The 24,239-nt window shown below is 39.9% G+C and overlaps 1 protein-coding gene across 1 annotated transcript; it reads right to left on the bottom strand.

The window, feature by feature from the left end:
• Window positions 1-250: 250 nt before the first annotated feature.
• Window positions 251-1,463, bottom strand: LOC120767457 (malate dehydrogenase, mitochondrial-like). Its single transcript, XM_040093529.1, has 4 exons — window positions 1,381-1,463; window positions 1,102-1,309; window positions 852-1,048; window positions 251-795 (listed from the first exon to the last, which is right to left on the bottom strand). Exons 1-4 carry the CDS (start codon window positions 1,450-1,452, stop codon window positions 253-255), a joined length of 1,020 nt encoding a protein of 339 aa, XP_039949463.1. The 5' UTR covers window positions 1,453-1,463; the 3' UTR covers window positions 251-252.
• Window positions 1,464-24,239: the final 22,776 nt, after the last annotated feature.

Here is a 24,239-nt window from a genome sequence, read left to right as displayed (position 1 = left end):
ATTAAATTGACAAGACGAAGTGGCTTCCTGATATCTCTGCTGGTTTATGCAAGCAATAATTGCACCCAAAAATTAGAATTCGTTAAACCCAGGAAATATTTTCACAGCCTTCTAGCACTTCAAATGAGGAATAATATTTCATATTTCACATAATTTATGGATAAGTATTTATAAAATGGAATATAATAACTTCGAATATCAAACGAAATAAACAACAAAAACACTTAAGCAAACATTCCCAGGGCGCCTCTTTCATTTCTTCTTCGCGAAATCAATCCCTTTCTTAATGCTCTCCTTCAGCTCGGGTATCAAATCATGCAGTAATTCCGCTTCGAACTTCGCTAAGCTTGGTATACCCAAATTCTTCTCAATACCCTGTTTACCCAGTTTCAAAGGTGTGGCGAAAAATGAGCAATCGGTTACAGATGATTCCACGTAGGCGCATTCTACTGGATCGCCCATACCGGCTAGGCCCATTAACAGTGCGTGAGTAAATTTAGCGACTGAATGCGCTATAACTAGTGTGGCGCCCTGATCACCCTTCACCTTGGCCACATTGTCCTCCGCAGCACGTAATTTCCTAATTAACGGTATTGCGTCGTCCTCATCTTCAATTTTGAATTTCGGTTTGGTATGCGTGAGCACCGGCAGGATCGTGCACGGCGAATTGCCACCGATAACGGGCACTTTCACCATAGATGCATCCACTTGTAATTCATCAGAGATAAAAGTGCGCGCACGTACGACGTTATGTGTGGTGACACCGAACAAGCGATTGGGATCGAATGCGTCTTTCTGCAATGTAACGTGAGGAGTGAGTGGATGCTTTCTGTTAAAATGCATTTGCATACCTTTTTAAGCACCTCCGCTGCTAATGGCACAATCGCATTGGTCGGACTGGTAACTATGGCAATCAATGCTTTCGGACAGATTTCGGCAATGTGCGGCATAATCTCCACAATAAGAGGGCCGTTCTGTTTGAGTAGCTCATCTTCTGACATGCCTTGCTTGCGCGGTTGACCCGCCACGATAACGACGACGTCGGCACCTTTCGTTGGTATAATAATTAATCGGGTAACATAACTGAAGTTTTAGACTTACAGTACAAAGCTTTGGGTAGCATCTCAATTTTTTCGTAGCCGAACACTTCCGAATTGGTATCGATGTGCGACATATCCAAAGCCATACCAATCGCCTTTTTCACGTCATAGAGTGAGAGTACTGTGACACGATCATCGCGCTTAAGCAATAGAGAGAGGGCCTGGCCCACATTACCACAAGCGCCGATGACACAAACCCGACTATTGCTCTTAAATTGCGTAAAAAATAAGTTAGTTGATACTTATTTGTTGGAGCAATTTCAAAATGAGATCTTCTTACCGTGTGCGAGGTAGAGAATTTTCTGCTTAAACTCGAAAAAGACTTCAAGAGTGAACGCGCGTTACGCAACATTACTAAATTTGTCTTCTTTGTTTGGTTCCAGCGAATGTGTTGAAATTATTTCTGATATTTGCCTTTTAATATTGTCTGAGCTTTGTTGATGTTACTGGGAATACAACTTTGTTAAAAAAATTTGTTTGAAATGTCTGCGAGAGGTGATTTTTACTTTCTGTGAATATATAAACATTTATGTGAATGTATTTTTGTAGTTGTACACTGTGTTTGTTGTAATATGTATTGGGTTTGCTGTGGATTTTGACTGAAATAATATGAAGATCATCACTCAGAGGAGATATAATAAGAAAATGGGCGCCGAAATTCATAGAGAGTAGTTTAATAGCGTTTCAATCACAATTCGACTAATGAAGCATTCCAGAGGACCATTTGTTGGTGGATTTGTTCGTGAAAAACTTGTATCCTCTACTCGAATGCTCAAAGTTAGATGAAAGCTCGTCGGATGAAAGTTCGACATAACAGTGCAAATAGCGAGATTTCCTGTTATACTATAGAGCCTGTTTTGCCTCAGCTTTACAGAGGTACAATGGACTCATTAACTCCTGCTTATAGCCAAGTAACGCGACATGTTTTAACATCAATGAATCTGTGGGTTATATACTTGTAAATGAGTGAAATTACTTTAAAGTTTTCAAAAGCACTCCGTTTTCGTGTAATGTGGGAGAAAAAATGCGAAGATGGGTGTAGATTTCCTAAAAGACACTTAAGAACTTCAGGGAATCATTCGAAGGTGTATCATTACGTGAGCAACCTGGACTCTGTACTCAACAGCTTGGAGATAAGTGAAAGCTTGCTAGATAACAGCATTGTAGCTGAAAGATCGGCATTACAGTGAATATAGAGAGATTAAGTAATGCGACATGTTTTAGCTCTAATGAAACTGTGTGATATGCAAATTTCTTGAAATTACTATAAAGTTTTCAACAGCCAACTGATTTCTTGTGATAGTTGGTTGGTTGGTTGAAAAAAGAGACACATGAGCGCCGGACCACCACTTAGTCCATTGTGTTTGCGGGTAGTAATTAAATTAAGTCTTAGCCAGCAGCCTCGAGCTTTTTTTTTGTAGCCAGCCTTTTTTAAATGGTTCAAAATCGTTTGATGCTGAATGTTAAGTTCTTTAGCGATGTCATGGCTGCTTATGTGACGGTACTGATCAATCTTTTCCATAATTTCATTGACTTTTTCAACGATAGGTCGACCATCTTTCACATCGAAATTTCCAAATCGGAAGGGAGCGAACCATTGTTGTACCAAACGAGCTGATACAGCATCGTCTTCGTAAACTTCACAAATTTCATTGACGGCTTTCGTGGCATTCTTCCCTTTTTAGACAAAAATTCAAAATATAGTGAATTTCTTCATTATTTTCACTCATTTTTGAACAGCAGTAACTTTTTTTTTAACTTCCCCGAATTTTGTTCTTTTTTTGGTTAAATGAAGCTTAAAATCTCACCTTTCCAAAGCTATATGGTAAGACACAATGTGTTTGGTCGCGCTGGGGATAACGACTGCAACGACATCTATTGACAAAATACGTAAAGACTTTTTCGACTACCAATATTTAAGGTAACTGCGAACTTAAATTTCCTTGAGTAAATAATGTGATCGAAATCGAATTTATTAATTGAAAATACGCGCCATAGCACTCTAGAGATGCAATCACAAGTTAACCTGATTAATATTCCTTGTTGTATCATGTGAAAGGGGAATTCCGCATAAAAACTACCTGACACTGCTGCCGCCAAATATATGCAAAAATCACAGCAAACTTTTTTCGCATTTTGACCTCAAGCCAAGAGCTAAAAGACCACACAGACATATTGTAACACGGAGCGTTGCCACTTAATTGTATGCAATTGCATGAGTGTGCCATATTTGCGAGGAGGAAGTGTGCCACATTTGCGGCATATTTGCGAGGGGGCCGAGGGGGCATATTTGAATTTTATTATTGCAATATTCAATTCGCCGCGATTCATATCACAGAGATGTGTTTCGATTACATTTCCTACTATTATTCGTAAGTGAAATGCATGCAAACATGTGTATGTGTGTTTGCTCGCCTGCGGTCCTGCATATGTATGTGCAGGTGAGTGGGCTTATAAGGATATTGCATTGCGCTTGCGAATCATAAAAATTTGTTAACATTTTTCACGTGAGAAATTGATAAAATTTCCCTGCTGCAAGCAATTGCCGAGCGTTTGGGCCGCGCCGTATCTGTATGCGCTTATTTAATAAATATGAATACGTTTGTATTTATGGCGTTGGCAATGCATTGCTATCGCTCTGGTAGCAGTTATTGTTGTTGTTGTTGGTCGGTTGATTTTAAGCCTTTTTGTCGAATTCCCGCTGTAGCAGCAAATACGCTGCAGGATATTGAACAGCCATTTAGTGGCACGACTCCAGCATTGACTGGTTGGTTGCACCGCGCGTACATGCCTACATACATACATATGCATGCAACAACTCATAAATATATACGCACTAGCGGGGCATATGCTAACGGTTTTTGCCGTTTTCATGCTTGCATACATACATACGTTTGCCAAAGCATGCACGAGCGTATGAATAGTTGTTAGTTGGCAGCGAAAAAATTGCACTCTCTGAGTACTCCTCAGGCGAGTTTTGCTTCAACTTCAATGGCAACAGACAGAACAGAAGAAATAGCAACATAACAGTTGTTGTGTGTTGTGTGCAACAATGCCGCCTGTGAGGCAACTGTGGGCTTAGCGGAATCTTGTTTGCTTTGCGCGTTGCCTTGACAATGTTTGGAAAAAATCAAGTTTTTATAAAAGGCGTAAGCCAGCAGTGTTTTAATCCTAGATTTGGTGAGATTTTGGTTTGGTTAGTGGGGGGAGTTTTTTTTGTGTTCATTTTTCATGGAAAAGTCCCCGCGTGGAAAATACCTCAGATATATCATATCCATATCGAAAGGTGGGCGGTTGTATTTGAAAGTGTATTGAACGCGTTTGAATTTGAGTTTTTTTTTTTTTTTGAAATTTGCGATGGCTCTCAAAAACTATACCAGTTATGACCTCATATGGTTCTATTTTATCCCAGAGAACCCAATATGCGCCAATACTACTAAAATCGGTCTTTCCCCTAGATTTTATATCCAGGGCTCATTCGATAGGAAGCTTTCATGGAAGCCGAATATCGAAGAGAGGCATCCAGTGCTTTGTATTGTTCTAAAGGAGCCATTGGCAAAAGATGGTGTCTCTCACCATTACGTTCTGTGGAGTCTTTATGGGGTGGGGGGCTCTAAAAAGGACCACTTTTGCAAAGAAACTCGAGAGAGATCAGCGGGCTGCGCTCATCCGCATGTGTGGTGCACTAAGGCTCATTCCAACCATGGCCATATGTTCCTAAAAGAACACTCGAAAATCCTCATTCATACCGGTTCACTTGGATCATGGAATCGCTGAACCGAACTCTGTTGGCTCCTTCTCTACCTATATACCGGCGAGTTTCAGACTTCCTGACTATTGCAGTGCCTTCCAGGCCGAGATTGCAGCCATTAAGGTAGCAGTAAATTTACTGCTCCTGAGTGCTGTCTCCTTAAGAAAAGTGTTCTAGTATTGAATAGCTGGCCCTCGCGGATGGATCTCTTTGCTCTCAGTAACGCTAGCTTCTGGGTTTTTATCTCGGGCTTTTACGGGCCATTGCCCTATTGGCGTCAACGCAGTAAAGCTGGGTATCCTACCAGACGCCATCTGCAGAAGCTGTATGGAAGAACATTAGGTGGAAACAACTCAACACAACAAGACATCCCACAGAGCTGGCGGGAATGGAAATTAAACGCTTGTGCAAATTTGTATTGGCTACTTTTTGCTAATTTGTAGTCCGAACATGAAAGTTCTTCTTTTCTCTGGCCTCACCAAGGACTACACATAGCAGTCCACATGCGATGCTTGATCAGCCATCTAACTTAACCTAACTTACTAAGGCAGAGCCCAGTCGGATCTACACTTCGTCTATCAGGTAAGGTTAGGTGAGGTTCGGTAAATAGGCCGATTTCTTGCAAAACCACGAATAATTCTACTTGTACTGCAAGGAACGCTCGTTCTTTGGGATACCCAGATCTCATAAGTTCGGATCAGAAGGACTGTCGCATATCTATATAGCGCCTGGAGACAGTCACAAGTTTATTGAGATGGATAAAATCAATTCCAGCCAATTCGTCGGATTTATAAAAAATATGGCAAACCAAGATACAAAAGCTACACAGTGCAGGATGTTCCTATCTCATTTTCCTTATTGCAACTTTGACAAATTGCGTCCTCCAAAATCTATAGCCTCCTGTGTGACTGCCAATGGCACAGTGTCCAGTTCAATGAACCTTTTACTGGGCCAAAACACTGTCGCAACCTTATAAATGCTGGTTGCTCACCAATGCTTACTGAGCTCGCGGGAAACCCATAGATCCAGCGCTAGAATACACGAAGGCAGAGGATCTTCTGCTCTTTGCCATCCTGATGGGAATTGGACCTGGCATCCAGCCAGATTTAATACGGATGTAGCTTGAAGCTACTGCTAGTGAGTCGTGCTCTCCTTGACTAGCTTTGAGAATATAGCCAGCGAGCTCATGATCTACATAGTAGCTCCGCTATTCGAGTGGATTTATATCTCCCTAAACGAAGCCACACTTTGGAGAAGTACGTCTGCTGCTACCTTGATGGCTGTCACTTCTGCTTGAAAGACATTACTTAGGACTCACTGACCCCCTTCTCCGGTGCCTCCATCCCATTTACATATTTCTCGTAGGTAAATGCGCGGAGACGAAATATGTTCCGCGGAGCAGTCGTCTACGTTATCAGGGATGTACTCGAAGTAAGAGAGGATTTCGGAATATCCCTCTTTAAGACCTTAAATGTGTCCAGCTATCCGAGGTAATGTAGTCTGGAACAAGAGTAAATTGAAAGATCCCGACAGAAGAATTTCCTTCCACACCTTCCCTTTGAGCTTTTATCCATCGATGAAAGAGCTCACTGCGCTTCTTCTCCAGCGACTCCACCCCACTCACATATCCCTCGCAGGTAAGTATATATTGCGCGGCGCAGTCGTCTAAATTGTCAGGGATGTAGTCGAAGTAAAAGAGGATTGCAGAATATCCCTCTCTAAGACCCTTAATGTGTCCAGCTTCGCGAAGTTCGATAGCACCCTTCGCAGCAACGCAGTGTAGACAAACGAAAAGTTTTCCAAAAGGGTTCTTCAAATCCTCTAGGCAACAGCATGAATGCCTACTTATGGATTGCATGTGCCTGCAAGTACACAAACAACTGCAATATTTACATACACTAGCTTCTTCCTTGGATCGCACGGATATGCATGTAAATAACGGAAGCGTTATAGTCGTCGAGGGCGCGTGGGAGGGAATACGATGCCTATGGGCCCTTACTTGCTGTCGATACGCTTGCCGATGCAATTGGGGAATATTGTGGAATTGGCAATAAATTCGCTGCCGACATATCGTTTGCATATTTCATGTTACATTTTCCTAGTATGTCTCTATCGCGCTTAAAGCTGCATGTTTTCCTTTCACGCTTTTTTCCCGCCGGCTCTTTTTCTAAATCTGCTGTTTCCGTGCACAAGACTTCAAATCTTTATATGCAGATGTGGATGTGGATATTCACATATTTGGGTATTCATTATTTGTGCCATCTGCCGCATTTATTTACGGAGCACGAAGCCAGAAAGCATGGCAGCAAGCGAATAAGTGGAAAAAGTATAAATAACTGAATTATATGAAACTTGTATAAGCTTTTGCTACAAAAACGAAAATTTTTGAGCAGGCAAATGAAGAACTGGGTGGTGTAAACAGCCGTTAGTACTTTATTTTCGAACTTATTGAATTTCGAATCGGAGTAATCATAAATTATTTATTTTTTAATTAGATTTTGCCGTGAACTCTCCAAACTAAAATACCAAAGCCTTACGAATTTCTTTACAGATCCCTTCTTGAAACTTATTATACTTCTGTAGCTAAGCCTTTTAATATTCTTGATCAACTTCCAAACTGGGCAATAAAAGTTTATTTAAGTCGGAAATCAAATTTGATTGCGAAAACTGCAAAAAGTTAAACTAAAATGCATTTTGACATCCCATTAAGCATGTTTTGTGCTAACCTTTAGAGTTTAAAATGAGAATATCTTACATGCAAGTGCCCAGAAGTCGGAACTTGTATAAATACTTTTAAGTAGCACATTTGTTGCAATCGCACCAAGGTCACTACTGTTAGTACCGATAGGTTTATTGGATTTACGAGACTTTCGAACTAAATGCAGTTGTATGGCGACAGTGTGATAAGCTTCAGAATGTGTATGGTATGTGCACTTTGGAAGTATCTCAGCAAATGTGAACTAGTAGCATAACGACCTAGACTGGTACTAACAAATTCGACTGTTGACTGAAATGGTTAATATTATACCTTGAACTTCTTCTTCGTCTTCTTTACTTGCGTAGACATCGCTTCCGCGGTTACAACAGCACGTCAGTCGTTTCTTTTTTGCGAAATTTGACGCCAATTCGAGATACCAAGTGCAGCCAGGTTCTTCTCCACCTGATCTCTCCAAAGAAGTAGATGTCTTCCTTTTCCTCTGCTTCCTCCAGGTGGGTACTGCGTCGAATACTTACAGAGCTGGGGTGTTTTCATCCATACGGACGACATGACCTAGTCAGCGCAACCGCTGACTCTTAATTCGCTGTCAATGTCGTCATAAAACTCGTACAGCTCATCGTTCCATCGAATGCGATACTTGCCGTTGGCAGTGCGCAAAGGACCATACATCTTCCGCAGAACCTTTCTCTCAAAAACTCGCAAACCCGACTCATCAGATGTTGTCATCATCCATGCCTCTGCATCATATAGCAGGACGGGAATAATGAGTGACTTATAAAGTTTGGTTTTAGTTCGTCGAGAGAGGACTTTACTTCTCAATTGCCTACTCAGTCCGAAGCAATGTTGGATTTCGAAGCTGAAGTTGTTGTTGGTGTTAAAACTGGTTTTAAGATAGACGAAATTATCCACGACTTCGTTGTCAACAGTGACGTGTGAGCTAAGTCGCGAGTGCGACGACTGTTTGTTTGATCACTGGAGATATTTCGTCTTGCCCTCTTTCGCTACTAGACCCATTTGCTTCGCATCCTTGTCCAGTCTGGAGAAAGCAGAACTAACAGCGTGGTTGCTGATGCCAATAATATCGATGTCGTCGGCGTACGTAAGCAGCTGTATACTCCTATAAGAGATTGTGCCTTCTCGATTCAGCTCTGCAGCTCGAACTATTCTCTCCAGTAGTAGATTGAAGAAGTCGCACGGAGTCGCCTTGTCTGGAACCTCGTTTGGTATCGAACGGCTCGCAGAGGTCCTTACCTATCCTGACGGAGCTTTTGGTGTTGCTTAACGTTAGCTTACACACCCGTATTAGTTTTCCAGTATAATTTATAACATAATAGTGTTTCGGTTTTTGGAATATCGAACTGTAATTTTGTACAATTTTTTTCTACATTTTTATACTCAAAAATCGGCTCATTTGTCGGAACCGCCGATATCGGAGACTATATGATATAGCTGCCCTTCAAACTCGGAATCGGAATCAAGTGCTTGTATGTAAAACTTTTTCATTTTACGAGATATCTTCACGAAATTTGGCTGGAGTCATTTTCTAAGGTATTAATGTAATCTCCGAAGAAATTGTTCAGATCGGATCACTATAGCATATATTTAGCTGTCATATAAATAGACCGTCTGAAATCATATCATAGTCCACCTCAACGTCTCCTGAGTGGATTGAGGTCATAAAAGGTAGTACGCTAAAGCCCTTTCAGAACCAACTGTGAGCATAACGTTTAAAGGCCCAACCGTAAGTGCTGGTATGCACATATAGTCGAGAAGTTGCCGATAATAATACAATTTAATAAGTTTTCATGCAAACAATAAAAATATCCCAGTCAATTTCTTTCAGTTCCGCTTTCAGCAGCCACTTGGTTACGCAACAACTACAATTTCTTTGAGTGTTTCACCGAAGCTCATCTCGAAGGAGCAAGTTTGCCTGCACATAAACTCTGATACGTCATTAACATTTCCGAGCAGTCCACCGCTGCACATAGCTTATAGCACATCAACACAAGTTTGTTGTAGCTCAACAACATGAAAATATGAAATGAAAAGCAGCGGTAACGATTCCTACGGAAAAATGAAAAATACATAATTGTATGTGTGTGTGTGTGTGCAACAGAGTATTTATTTGTGCACATAACTTTGCGATTGAGGTAAACTGCAGACCGTAAAAGTATGCACATAAACATTTTCAATGGCCTGGCAATTATTATAGTAAAGCAACTACTCGCCCATCGGCAGCCGAGGTGCGCCATTGACTTCACAACATTCCGCTGCGCTTCAATGCACACAACTTTGCTCTTTGCTTTTGTTTATTCGGCAAACTTGCTGCACGAGATTTGAGTCGTTAAGAGTTTCAGTGGCGCAATGCCTGGCGCTCAAATATTCATAAAACATAATTTTGTCTCGATTTAATTGTGACCGCAGGCGCAGGCAAACAACAACAACAACAACAGCAACAACAGGCAAATAGTGTAGTAACAACAGTGAAAATATTTACAAATAACCAATAGTCAACGGAAGAAAAATGGCCGGCCTGAAAGGCAGTAAAAGTATGCATTTATGATAATTGGAAAATATGTACGCACACACGCACATATGTATATACAGTACAACAACAAATCTTTATACAAGTATTTACAGAAGTACTAACATACATACATATATAAGCCTCTGTGCACAAAAGTTATGAAAAGTATGTAAGCGACGAATAAATAACGTAATTATTTGCACGAGAGAAATTCCGAAATATTTAACTGCACATAAACTCTTCAATACACACACACATACATATTCACCATATATTGTATGTAGGAGCAGGTAAGGCAAACAGAAAGCATGAAATTTATTAAGCATCACACAAGGACATTGGTTTTTGCGGATTACGCCAAGTGAGCTGTAAACTTCGTTGTTCCAACAATGCGCTGTGGCTGGGCGCCTGGCTGGTCCAGAGCGCCATGGCGGATGGCGGATGGCGGGTGTCGGGCGCAAATATTTACAATCGCAACAGCGCGCCACTAAAAAGGTAAGGCGACCGCGCAGCCGGTAAAGTATTAAAGACGTGCGGCGGAGGCAGTGGCGGCGCAGAGAGTTGCGGTGGAGTGCGCGCAAATGGCATTTCATTGGATTAATGGCGCGTATTGGTGGAAGTTTCCGAACCATTGATTGAATGTTACAATGTTCAACGGAAAATGCGCAACTTTGTTATACATAATTAGTGGCGCCGCGGCGTGCGCGTAGGTGCAGACTTACTTGTAATGGCGTGTAATTGCGTAGCATATATTTTGCGCTGCGTTAATTATCCTTACAAGTATTTGGCTAATGTTCGGCATGATTTGTTGCGCAGAAGGAAAAAAATAAATGTATGAAAGCAATTATCAGAATTGCTTATAATTTTTTTGCGGCAAAAATACCTGCTTAATCATGCTATTGTTTGTATAAAAATATAATTTGTGTTTTTTTTTAACTAATTATTCGATTTATATTTTTGAGATGAAGGATGGTGCAGTATATAGCAATAAAGCAAGCTTTTTATGTGAGAGTTTGCTCAGTTGAAGGTAGATAAACTTAAATTTGGAGTATTTTATTGATGATAATGATTGATTTTTATGGCGATTTCTGAAAATCATACTCAAAACTTAGAGAGGATAACTGAGCATGACAAAGAATCTGAGGAGTTATAGAAAGTTATCTGTCGCGAATGTGAAGGAGCGATTTTATATCGTAGCTAGTTTGTGGCCTGTGCCACTTATGGAGCCGCAGTATGATGGGAAGCAGTCGCGACAGTCTTGGGGTCGCAAAAGCTGCTCTCAATACAGCGTTGTGTGATGGTTGGCTGTTTGCCTGTTTGCCTGTATGTCACATCGTCTCAACAGATGCTATGCAGGTTCCGTTAGGTGCATCTCTTCTTGACCTGATTGTCATACAGCGTGCTGCTGCTTAAGCTTGAGTGTGTCATTGCTGCATCAGAGGCGCCAATCTGATAGGTCGGATTGTTTTTGTGGGGCGGGGGTAGAGAACTGAGTGCATATAACTGCAAAATGCCTGTACTCGGACATTAGAGATCTGGGTGGTATGAAGATTAGCTGGACTGACGGACACTTAGATGTCAGCAGTGTGATCTAGTCGGAATGGCGAACAGTTAGGGTGTCTGCGGGTGAATTGTTTAGGCGGCGAAGACGTTTAACTGAGTGTAATGTGCGTATGGGGTCCAACTACTGGTCACCAGTCCTGAGCGGTATGGAAGCTCAACTGGTAGTAGTTTCAGCTACGAAGTCTGACCGGAGGTTTAATTCGGATAGCACGGGGAGCAGGAGCCCATGTAGTCCGCTCCAACCTACTCATGCGAACTGGCCGGGGAGTATCGTGGTGGTTGTGGCTAAAATCCAAATGCAAATGTGGAGTTGCATTGCAACCGGGTGTCGATACAGGTACGGCAGAGGTTTTATATGGGCCTCGATCCCTACCAAGGTGGTTAGTATGTTCATTACACAGTGTCAATCTGATCAGCGCATTGATTTGATCCGCTTGTAAAGCACTCGACAGTATGTACCCACGTTAAACACACCGGGTGTCCTATATACGGGAACTAGTTTTCGAGATATTTATCTTAAATTTTACATACATCTTTTTCTGCCCAAAAAGCTGTTCATTTGTCAGAACCGTCGATATACATATATACAGCATATAGCTGTCATACAAAGTGACTTTTCAAAACCAAGTTCCTGTATGGAAAACCCTTTTATTTGATGAGATATCTCCACGAAATCCAGTGCGGAACCTTCTTCTGGCGGTTTTCTATCTTCTCACATACCTGTAAGGGATCATTTGTGGGCGGGGCGTAGCTGTTGTCAACTTTTTTACAGATATATCGAAGTCAATTAGATGGGTTGAAGATCTTTTTCGGTGACTCTTCATTAACTCTAGCTTCTGTTGTGTCTTACAATCAGAACTGGCTGCCATCAAAGTAGCCGCAGTTTACTTCTCGAAAGTGCAGCAGAGAGTTATGCATTGACTCCCATTGTCGGGGGGCTATACTGGCTTTGAGCTTGCTAACTGTGTGCCCAAAACTAGTCAAGGTCAAGTCAAACTTTAACTTTTTCCATGTTAGAATTGTATGGGTGCCGGTCACAGTGGAATCGCCAGAAATTGCAAAGCCCTTGCCAGGAAGGGCACCCTTACTCCAATTTCATTTATGTTCTCCTGCGCTCGAGCGTTGCATTTATGAACCACTAGTGAACTCGGCAAGCGGTGACCAAACGCTACAACTTATGCGACTGCGACATCCTTCTTGTTTGAACTCAACCGTAAGAGGTTCTCCGAACTACTTGCACTTAGCTACAATAATCTCGCTACATTTTAAGTGCTTTGACAGGATACTGTTCAATAGGTACACTAGCGATACGACTCAAAATATTGTCCGATTATTCTACCGAACCCAACTTAACCTATTAAGGGCTCGGTGCAATTGAAATTAGCGTAATTTTTTGTGATATATACTCTTCTTCTGGCTGTTACAAGCTTATACAAATTTCTGGGTAATAATTAGGTGCGTAAGTTCTAGCTGGTGTAAGGTTGTAGCCCTTATGAAATGAGTATATTTGTTGTTTTCCACCTGCCCGTAACACTTTATGGTATATATACTTGTCGTAAAAGCAGCCGGTAGTCGGTACAATCGAGACAGAACTTTTTCTAAGTAAAATTTAGAGCTTTTTTAAATCTCAACAAACCCCAACAAAAACTATTATTTTCTATTTTATTTAAATAAAAAAACTTCACTTAATCCAAATATGAACTTTCCCGCCAACCATTTCGAGAGTAAATAAATTAAGCACAACTTTAGTAACTATTTTCGAACAAAACACAAAAAAAAAAACAAAAACACTCCTGTGCGCTTTATTAACGGTGTGAAAATATCATTCTGAATGTCTTAAAAAATTCACGCATCGTTACCTGCAGAACTCCGAAAAACTTCGCATAATAACTCATAAACTGTTTTGTCAGCGCAGGAATGACATTCAGCAGAGCCGAAAGTATGCTTCAAGGCAAAAAGAATTTGGGCAGAATTGTTGAATTCTTTAAGGTATTAACGAGCACTCATTCTAATGCCACTTTTTGTTTTCCAAAGAAATTATAAATGTTTGTATGAGAAGAAGAAGAAAAATAAATGCAACTTAAACAAATGAAAATAAAGCAGAATTATAAAACTTCTTCTTCTGCGTCTGCTTGTTTTTCAACTCGCAAGAAAATACATTTTTCACACACAATCTTCGCTGGGGGTAGTAAATTGTATTGTCAGTGTCGGCCGCCGACTTCTAAAGTTTTCAAAGCAAGTCGTTTGTATGCTTTTATTTACATGTATATTTGTGTGTGTGTGTGTGTCTGTCAACTGTGGTGTGGTGTGTATATATACTTGTACATATATACTTCATATATATTTATATGTATGTAATAACGTTAGTTCGCATTGCGGCTGAGTGTGTGTGTGCAGCAGCTGATACTGTCAGGAAACACCAAATCCACCAGCCAACCACGCTGCAAATACGGGTGTACCCACGGAAGTGCGTTTGTATGTATGTACTATGTCACACGTAAGTGCTTGGTACTAATCAAGTCAACCAGCGCAAAAGTGTTAAGTGCGAAATTGAAAAGTTAAAGTTAAGTGGCCGCATTGACAGTGAGACGACGACGTTGAATTGTCGAGATATCCGAGGTTATATGCACGTTGTCATTGCCATAGTTATGCGTTGTCTCATTGTATTTGTTGCGGTGAGTGCTGTGCTGCGTTTGGCTGTGCATATGTAAACGTTTGCGTAAAGTTTGTTTTGATGTTGAAACTTGGAAATTTAATGCAATAACACCAGGTTAATAATACTTGGTGGAATAAAAATTTGCGCAGAAGTCAATGCAAAAGTTAAAACTTAAACCAACAAAGAATAGCAATGATTATATGGGAGTTTATGTGCAGTAAAAATAAATTGATGGCTGTGGTTCAGGTGGAGTTGGTGACTTGGCTGCTATCCGCTGTTTTTTAATATATTTGTGTAAATGTATATATGTACTAGTGGATCCGGCCACTCGTTGCTGTGGTATACATTTTATGCTATTATTCATATAATAAACTATTCAATGCAGTGGAAATTTCATTTACGAATAAATGCAAAAATGTTTTTGTCAGTATAAGAGTCCAAGGAATTGTGCTTGAGGCTTAATTTTAAATATACTCATACAAATAAATTTCATTGGAAAAAGAAACGAATTTAAGGCTGATGCTGACAGATGCTGTTAACCTAACTGAGAAGGTTAACAGCATCTGTCAGTTCTATTTAAGAAAAAAAAAACGTTCTTTACCGAACGAAGGTATCTTGGTTAAGTTGACCAGAGTTTAACTGACAAATGGCTGCTAAACAGACATTGAGAAAATGGTTCTTAAGATTTGGCATTTTACTGAAAATTATAATTACAGTTGAACTTCCCTAACCCGAATCGCCATAATCCACAAAAAAACTTCGAGTTATGGCAAAAAATTTGTATGCAATTTGATTTTTGCTAATTTAAGAGTTCAAGTTATGGAGAACTTCGAGTTATAGAACTTTGAATTATGTAAGTTCAACTGTTTTATATTATTTTGGGGATTTGGAATACATGCATATGTTATATATACAGGGGAATCTCCCATAAACAGACACTGACGAACCAACCTTTCTCTCTGTAAAGCTATAAGATTGTACCTTATAAATATCAACAAATTGTGGGACCGGTCACTATGTTAATGGAGATGTCCGCTTAATAGAGCGTTCATTTAGTAGAGCTTTCACTGTAATTTTTATTTATAAATTGTTTTTACTATCCTATCTTCTAAGTTGCTTCAAACTGGACACCGTGCGCTAAATTTTGCTAAAATCAGTTCAGTAGTTTAGGAGTCCATCGCGGACAAACAACGTGAAACGTAATTTTTATATATAAAAATATATTATATTAAGGAGAACTGGTAGGCAATTGAGAAGCAGAGGAAAATTGCTGTTTAGTAGTTGAAATTTACATTATTGTGTACAAGTGTAATAATAAGTACAGAGAAAATATCACTTTGTCTTCTCAATATCAACACAAACATCATTCAGTTGTATGGCAGCTATATGCTATAAACGTCCAATCAAAAAGATGTGTTCAAATATTATAGTATTGCTTTAATTATTATAAACCGTGTGAAATTTCTTGAAGATATATTCTCAAACAAAGAAATTTTCAGTACAAGAACTTGATCTTGAACGTTCAGTTTGTATGGGAGCTATATGATATAGTCGTCTGATCAAACAATTTTATACAGATATTATTGCACGGGCTTCGATAATAATTCATGCGAATTTACTTGAATGTATTTTGTTAAATAATATAGTTTTCCGTACAAGCATTTGATTTCGATCGTTCAGTTTGTATGACAGCTATATGCTATAGTGGTGCGATAACAGCGGTTCCGACAAATATGCAGCTTCCTGGAAAGAAAAGCATGTGTGCAAAATTTCAGATTGGTAACTCAAAACCTGAGGGACTAGTCCACCTATACAAAAGCAGACTAACATACGAACATGGCTAAATCATGTCAGCTCTTCACGCTGATAATTTACTATACATATGTACATGATCCATATATGTATTTTGAAGGGTCTCTGATGCTTTCTTCGGAGTGTTACAAACTTTGTGGCATTTTTAACATATTCTGTTCAAGGTATAATTACCATTTGTGTCAATAATAGATTTTGAGGTGCTACAAGTATATTAATTTCAGGAAAATTTCATTTTCGTAAATATTTTTTGTGGAAGCCTTTTATGTAATAAATAAATAAATATAATGTGCAGTAAATTACTCTTTAAATAGAGGTGATTAATTTTGAAAAAAAAATGTTGCATTCCCTTAGTCCCTAAGCCGATCTCCAGCTGGCCCTCAAAAAGAAAGTGTTTAGCTGTGAGGAATATTTTTATGTTCAAAATAATCGCAAATCCGAAAGCCACAAATATTTATTTTTACAATAGATGAATATAGGCAATGATCTAAGTGCTAGTCCAAAGTTTGTTTTTGAAAACTTTGTGACTTTCCAACCAAAAGAAAAATATGTTTAGTTCAAAGTAGCTTAAACGTGGGAAATTTTATCGTAAATCTGTTTTCCTTGATTATTATCTGAAAACATTTCTAAGAAGTTTTGAAGTTTCAAGTCGATCGATTCAGTCATTTCGTAGAAATTGCCCTAACCGACTCAGCGTTTCGAGATAAGCGCATTTAAATTTTGGAAGCCGATTACTTTCAGTTAGTTTTTTCAATAAATTCGCTTGTATATTCGAAACTATTTTCTGGATCAATTTAAGGGGTCAGTAGGTTAATCTTTTTTCAATTTTTTTTATTTTTTTGGTTTTTGCATTTTCTGTTCCCTTATACCCTTAGAAATAATGTAGAAACCCACTTTATCATTGGAAGGTTTCGAAAAAGGTTCAAAATAATAATACTGCTCGACGTTCGGAGCGCTCGGAGTGCTTACCTGGCACTTTAAACCCGTTTTTCTCAAAGCACACTTTTTTAAATTGTCGGACATGATACCAGTCGAACTACTCAAGCGATTTGCTTACTTTTTTTTTAAATGTTCACAAAACGCCTGGCTAACGTCCCTATAATTTTTATAATTTATTGACAATGTTATGACAAAATTTATGTAAAAAAACATGGGGAAAAATAAAAGGAAAAAATAAAATTTAAAAAAAAAAATGTTAATTACTTGTTTATTTATCATCATTTTTTCATGATTCTAGTAGCGACGATAACCATTCACGTACATTTTAAGAATAAATTGGGTTTTTGTGTTTCATATGCTCCAAACATGAGCAACCGTGTCCGCCAGTGACAAAACTCATCTCATTCACCCAGCCATTCTCCCACAGATGTCATCAAAAAATTCCGAAAAAATTTGTTTATACACTCCACGATATACCTCATGATATGTGAAAGAAGTTCTATTGTAGAATCAAAATTACTATGAAAAAGAAATGTCAAAAAACAGGCCAGATTACCCCACTGACCCCTTAAAAATTGTTGGGGATATTTTTAAATACATGTACATGCGCTATATGTATAAGTAAGAAATGCATATTTTAGAATTTACAAGTTAATAAATCCCTTAAATAATGAGGGGTCCGGTGCGTATGAGTGACAAATTTCATCAATTTCCTTGCAATTATGAAAATATCTTCAAAATGTCATAAATATCTCTTCAAATATTAACTTACTTAATCTAATACACTCTGCTAAGTGCCAAACCTGTCCGTTATTTCTTATTAACACTAGTTTAAAAGCGCAGACATATGTGGCACCGCAAAGGCATTTGTGTGGCAAGCATTGCAAATGCCAAATACTAACGTACATCCCTATTTAAATAACCAAATTTGTACACTTAGCTTCGCTTTTTTTGGAACGTTGCATGCAACATGTCATTTGACAGTTAACACGTAGCAATCGCAACCGCATTACAAGCACATACATTTCCGGATACACGGCGAAACAAGCCATGAAATGAAGAAATTGCCACAATGACGCTAGTAATAGCATGTAGAAACAACAGACTAATGAAAACTCACGCACGCACACACAAACAACAAGCTCTAGCGGCACAAGCGGCGCTGGAAAAAAAAAATTGAAAAAACTTTACGCCGAAACGGAAGACGGCTTTTGCAAGCTGTGACAACGGTGTCAAGCGGTAGTGTACTTCAAGGTAGACGGCGTGTGACAAGCGCTGCAATGACAGGCACACACACACACACAGCCGAACATACAATTGTTGCCCTCAAGATGTGGAAAAATTGCAATTGTTGGTGTGTTGTGCCAGCAATAGTAACAGTATTAACATGTCATGACAGGCGTGCAACTGCGGAGACATGCCCAACTAGTATACCCGCCCACTTACGTTCACAGGGAAAGAAGTATGCTGAGTGGCACCCGAGGCATTCGCAACACTAATACAAATGCAGTGCAACGAGGCGTGTGTCGGCTGCAATTTGCCCTGCAGTGTTGTCTTTGCTGACAGTCGCATTGTTGTTTTTCGTTGTTGTTGTGGTTGTTGCTTTCGCTGTTATCGCCGCCACAGTCTAGTTTATGCTTAAGCGAATTGCAATTGCAAAATAAGCCGCTGTTTGCGCACTCAAATGCAAATAAATATGCACACACACACACAAACACACACACGCAAACACATAAGTTTTTATTGAGACATATGTACTCGTGTAAATATTGTGCGGAGTTTTGCATTTGGTTTCGCTTTTGTGCCATTGTTATTGTTCACGCCTTTGTTGTTGATGTTTTGTAGATCCCGGCATTTCCGGTGAGCACTTTAACACATTCAGCAGCAGACAAGGAAATAAAATAATATAAATAAAATATAAAGTATTTAAATACATACGTTTAAGTGGAAGAACAGGAATATAAAGAAAATAAAAATTTTAAAGCGAAAATCGCTCGAGGGCTGTGTGTTGAAAATTGTATTTGTAAATATAACTGTAAATACATACTACATGCTGCGAATTCCTTGAAATGATGGATATTATTCTATGCGCCTCAGATAATTTCATATGCAGTACTGCTTCAATTTTAAGTTGCTTAGTTTAAATGAAGACTCATTGAAGTTTTTATATTTATTTTTCGAACAAAACTTTTGTAGAAGTTAGGTTAGGTTACATCGCAATCTGCTCACAAAACTGCTTAAGTGTCTTATTTCTATTTGCGCTAAGTATTTCATTCGGCTATAACTGGTACCAATGCCAATAAAAAAGAAGATTTCACTTGATTGGCTAAAAGTGTCAGATCCGTTATGTTTTTGCCTTGAACTAGCAAAAGCGGCACCTTCAAAGAGGCTGCGTTGCTATGATTATTTCTTATCTTCTTCCAAACACCTACTGCAGCAGGCATCCGGTAAGATACGCAGTGTTACATACGATACCCGCTTGGACTGTTAGAGCTCCACCAACTACCTCCTTGAACGGTACACCTTGCTGATAGCAAAGAGTTCTCCCTGGACCTCTTACTATTTATCCTCAGTCAGATGAACCTTTTGACTGCACAGTTGCTGGTAATCGACCAGCATTTGCCGAATTGGGCTTGAGGTCCAACAGTCCAGTCGCGAACCACAGGAAGCCAACGGAGTTCCTAACCGTTCCCATTCAGCAGTTATTGAAACTGAAGTGTCTGTCCTGGCAAGCTCATCAGGCCTACAGTTTCCTGAAATATCGCTGTGGCCAGGCACCCAAACCAGTCTAATTATGAAGCAAGTAAATGCTACAGATAAGAAATATAGTCTTCTCTTCTACAGCGAAATGTCCCAACATGCCACTCTCGAAGGAATGTAAGCAGAGAAGCGACAGCTTGAGCTATATTTGGTGGCCTGGTAGTCAAGGTATTTTGGAATGAAAACGAAGTGTGGGGGGATTCCAGAGTACCCAGGACTGCAGTCATCAAAACACACATATTGCCTGACTCTGAGAGGCCACACACTTTGCGGCTTTGTCTACTCGTATATGCAACACAGAATTGAGTGCCATAGTTGGTTCATAGTTCGCCATGCACACTGATGTGAACAGTCCGTTGGTGGCAAACCTCAACTAAATAACGACGGAACCACAGACTCATACCTGACATCGATATGTGGATAACTAGACAACACAGGGATCTGGATTTCCACCTGACCCAAATATTAAGCGGGCATGGGTGTTTCAGAGGCTAGATACGCAAATTTCACAGAGACGTCAGTCATGTATGCGGAGTCCATCGAAGACTCTGAGCACGTGTTTTTCCATTGTCCTCGGTTTCGAAACATAAGGGAAAAGTTAGAAACTGCACTATGTGGTAGTTTAATGGTGGAAAATTGGACAGCATTTAGGTGTCAGTCCTCTGACAAGTGGACATCTTTTCACCAAGCGAATAGAGGAGACATAAAATGTCTTGTCACTTCCATGAAGTTATACCTTATCTGGTGGTTCCGTGGGAGGGTCTTGAGTTGAGAGTAGGTTAGGTTTAGCGGATTAAAGTTCCGCACTCCGGCTTTCGATGCCTCCTCCTACTATAAAAAAAATAACAAAAAGTCCGAAAAAAAAAGTTAATTTTTTTCGTGAGTATAGTATTTTCGAGCACCTTCCATCAAATAAAAAGTTTGTAGCATATTATAAGCTTAACTATGATTTCATAGATCCGGAGGACTACATTTGGTGAGATTTCTCACTCTTTATCAAAGAATCCAATGGAGAAATATAGGGCAATCAATGCCTGCCTTGTTCTTTCTTTGCTTTTGGGCTTCCACGAGATCTTTGCGCTTTAGATACATAACTCTGTCAGCAAGCTAAAGACGCGTTCTTCTCATTGATGATGGCTGCGCTTCCGGTATATTTCAATTCATAGTGTATAAAATCAGTTAGGCCTTGGTAGTATTTATGGAGAGGACGTTTTCAGCAGCCCAAACTACAATGCTAAGGTATACCTGAGTTAACTCATTCATGGTATTAAAAAAATTTTCCTCAACCATGAGAGCTACATCATCCGCGTAACCAATCAAGAGGCAGCCGAATTCCTCATGCTTTTCCAGAAGTCATTGACATGCATGATCCAGAGAAATGCCGAGAGAATTTTTCCTTGTGCGATGCCACTACTCATATTCCGTTGTATCCACGCACAACCCCACTCCGCCGCGGTCCCTATAGCAGGGAAGTTGAAGATGAGATGCTTAAGGTTCGATTCCACTCTAAACCTGCCGCTGCCTTGACCACTGCCGGCAAAACGTCGTTGAATGTCTTCTTGATACTCAGGATATTCGGCAGTGCAAGATTTTTTTTCCTTATGGTTCCCTCGAGGCAGAAGGCAGAAGTGAGCAAAGCACATGGTACTTAATACTTCCTCCGCCCAAATCTGCATTTTTCAACTCACGATTGTGAAGAGAATCGCCGTTACAAAGTTGGATACAATGGGTAATTCATGTAGACTTGAGTTTCTGGCTGTTGTTGAAGACAAAATTCCTATTGGTACTCGGTTGAAGAGGCTATAGGAACATGTTTGGAAAACTAACTGGTCACTGTCTGGTGGCGACACACGTCCGCAAAATGGGGCTGACATCTCGAGAAGAGCAGGGATTGGGTGCGGGGGGAACATTGGAGCATCCTAAAGGATGTCTACTCCTCATTGACCTAGAACTGCATCTTGTATCGCGAAGGACCAAAACTAGTCTATGCGTGGCTTATTGGCTTATCAGATTAACCTAACCTAACCTATTATAAAATAAGGAAATATTAATTTTGTTTGTTAGGATTTTAATACTGGACCTTAAAAATATTCGGAATAAAAATTTAGTACGAATTGTCCCAAAAATATCCTTCTGAAAAGCAATACCCCTTTAAAATTTCAAGAAGTTTAATTTATTAAGTTGTCATCTTTCAGCCAAACACTTTTCCAACAAGTTCCGCTTTCCACCACGAGAGTGGTTGCTTTGTATGCGACTCACACGGTATAAAAGCGGCCACCCGTTCGCATAAAAAACTCCACAGCAAAGCTATCGCAACCTATCACTAACCTAACTCAGCGGCACACAGCATGAATCTCATAAAAATATTACATTTCATTTACGTGCCGCAAACACTTTGCATAACAGCAAGTGCGTTTATCATTTTCAGGTGAGCATGAGCGAACAGAAGACGAACAGAGCGGCCAGCCAGCCGCGTGTTCACGCGAATGCCGCAAGACAAAATGGAAAATGAAAAGTTTAAGGCATTTCCTTACCGTGCTGTCATTTGCTTTATGGAAAAATCATCTCGGCAGCGTCCACGCTCTGGGTCGGCTATGATACATTACTTACACCTTGTCTCCTCGTTCGCTCACTCATTTACTACTTTACACTGATTGTTGCGTTGCGCTTCATTTGGCGGACTGAGCTGGGGCATTGTAATGCACTCAAGTGCGCGACAAAAATAAATTTAACCGCGCTGGCGACAGCAGTTCATCTTGATGCGACACTTTTGTGCATCGCCGTAATTTATGAAACCGTTTAAAATGCAGTGAATTGAGCACCGGCCGGAGAATACTTGGTATCTTGATGCCAAAGCAGCGGCCACGGTGACTGGCAAAAAGGTGCGTAGAAGTAAATGTGGAGGAGGGCGTGAAAGCGAAGTTGCGGCGTGGAAGTAAATCATATCAAATATATAGATGGTGTGAGTGCGGGGGCGATGTGTAAGGCGTAGAATTCAGAAAGCCTTTGAAATTAATTATTTCTTATACAAAATATTTTAAATGGTTATTTTTTTTTACTCTCGGCGAATTAAATGAGGTATTATAAATGGAATTGTATTTATAATCGGGCGAAATTCTATTTTTTTTAAATAATAATTTTTTTATCTACATCGCTCCATTTAAACAGTATATTTTTAATAGAGGAGTTAAATATCCGCTGATATTTTCGCTAAATACAAAGAAAATCAAGGTATCTTACATTCAATCAACCATATGGAGTAAAGTCAGCCGGATGCTCAAAAATCCTGATAGAAGTTATGAGGGGGCTTCTCATCAGATGTAGCCATCATGCCTCTGCACCATATAGCAGGACGGGGATGATGAGTGACTTCTAGATTTTTGCCTTTGTTCGTCAATAGAGGACTTTATTTCTCAATTGCCTATTAAGTTCAAAGTTGCACTTGTTGGCAAGAGTTATTCTGCGTTGGTGTTAATGCTGGTTCCAAGATAGATTAAATTATCTACAACTTCGAAGTCATGACTCTCAGGACAGGAGATATTTAATCTTGCCCTTGTTCAATACCAGACTCAGTTGCTTTGCTTCTTTGTCCAGTCTGGAGAAAGCAGAACTAACGACGCGGTTGTTGATGTCAATGATATCAATATCATCGACATACGCCAGCAGTTGTATATTTTTGTAGAAGCCTGAACCTTTAACTCTGCAGTTCAAATTATTTCCTGCAAGAGCAGATTGAAGAAGTCGCACGATAGGGAATCGCCTTGTCTGAAACCTCGTTTGGTATCGAACGGCTCGGAGAGGTTCTTCCCGATTCTGACGGAGTTTTTCGTGTTGCTCAACTTCAGTTTACACAGCCGTATTATTTTTGATAGCAAATTCAGACATCGCGGTATAAAGGCTTTTTTTGCTGTCAAAAGCAGCTTTGAAATCGACAAAGAGGTGGTGTGTGTCGATTCTCCTTTCACGGGTCTCTACCAAGATTTGGCGTATGGGGAATATCTGGTCAGTTTTTGGTTTTCCAGGCTTGAAGCTACACTGATAAGGTCTAATCGGTTGGTTGACGGTGAGTTTAAATTTTTCACACAATTTGCTTGCTAGAACCTAATATGCGATATTAAAGAAGCTTGTGCCACGGTAGTTGGTGCAGATTGTGCGGCACCTCCTAGTTAAGTTACCGAACATTCCAGGTGCATGTCTTTAAATCGTAGTCCCTAATGCGTTTGCAGTGGTCAGACACAAAAGAGGAGTCTCTTATCCGAGGTTGTTGTTTCTTTTTTATTGGAGGGCACAAGCCTGATGAGGGATGGTTCGCCTTCTCACTTTAGCCCGTCTTCATCAAGAGAATTCTTGGTCTAAGAGCGGAAGTCGTGAGCTGCTTGGCCCATATATAAAATAATCCTTTTTGGCCAGTC

Source organism: Bactrocera tryoni, chromosome 2, assembly GCF_016617805.1.
Source record: "Bactrocera tryoni isolate S06 chromosome 2, CSIRO_BtryS06_freeze2, whole genome shotgun sequence".
Taxonomy (NCBI): domain Eukaryota; kingdom Metazoa; phylum Arthropoda; class Insecta; order Diptera; family Tephritidae; genus Bactrocera; species Bactrocera tryoni.
This window is presented reverse-complemented; position numbering and strand designations above follow the sequence as displayed.

Excerpts from the sequence above, each read along its gene's own strand:
- LOC120767457 (XM_040093529.1), bottom strand. The coding sequence starts at position 1,452 with ATGTTGCGTAACGCGCGTTCACTCTTGAAGTCTTTTTCGAGTTTAAGC. Across the intron at positions 1,049-1,101 it reads GCTACCCAAAGCTTTGTACT|GTGCCGACGTCGTCGTTATC; the intron begins GTAAGTCTAAAA and ends TACCAACGAAAG. Across the intron at positions 796-851 it reads CAGCGGAGGTGCTTAAAAAG|AAAGACGCATTCGATCCCAA; the intron begins GTATGCAAATGC and ends GTTACATTGCAG.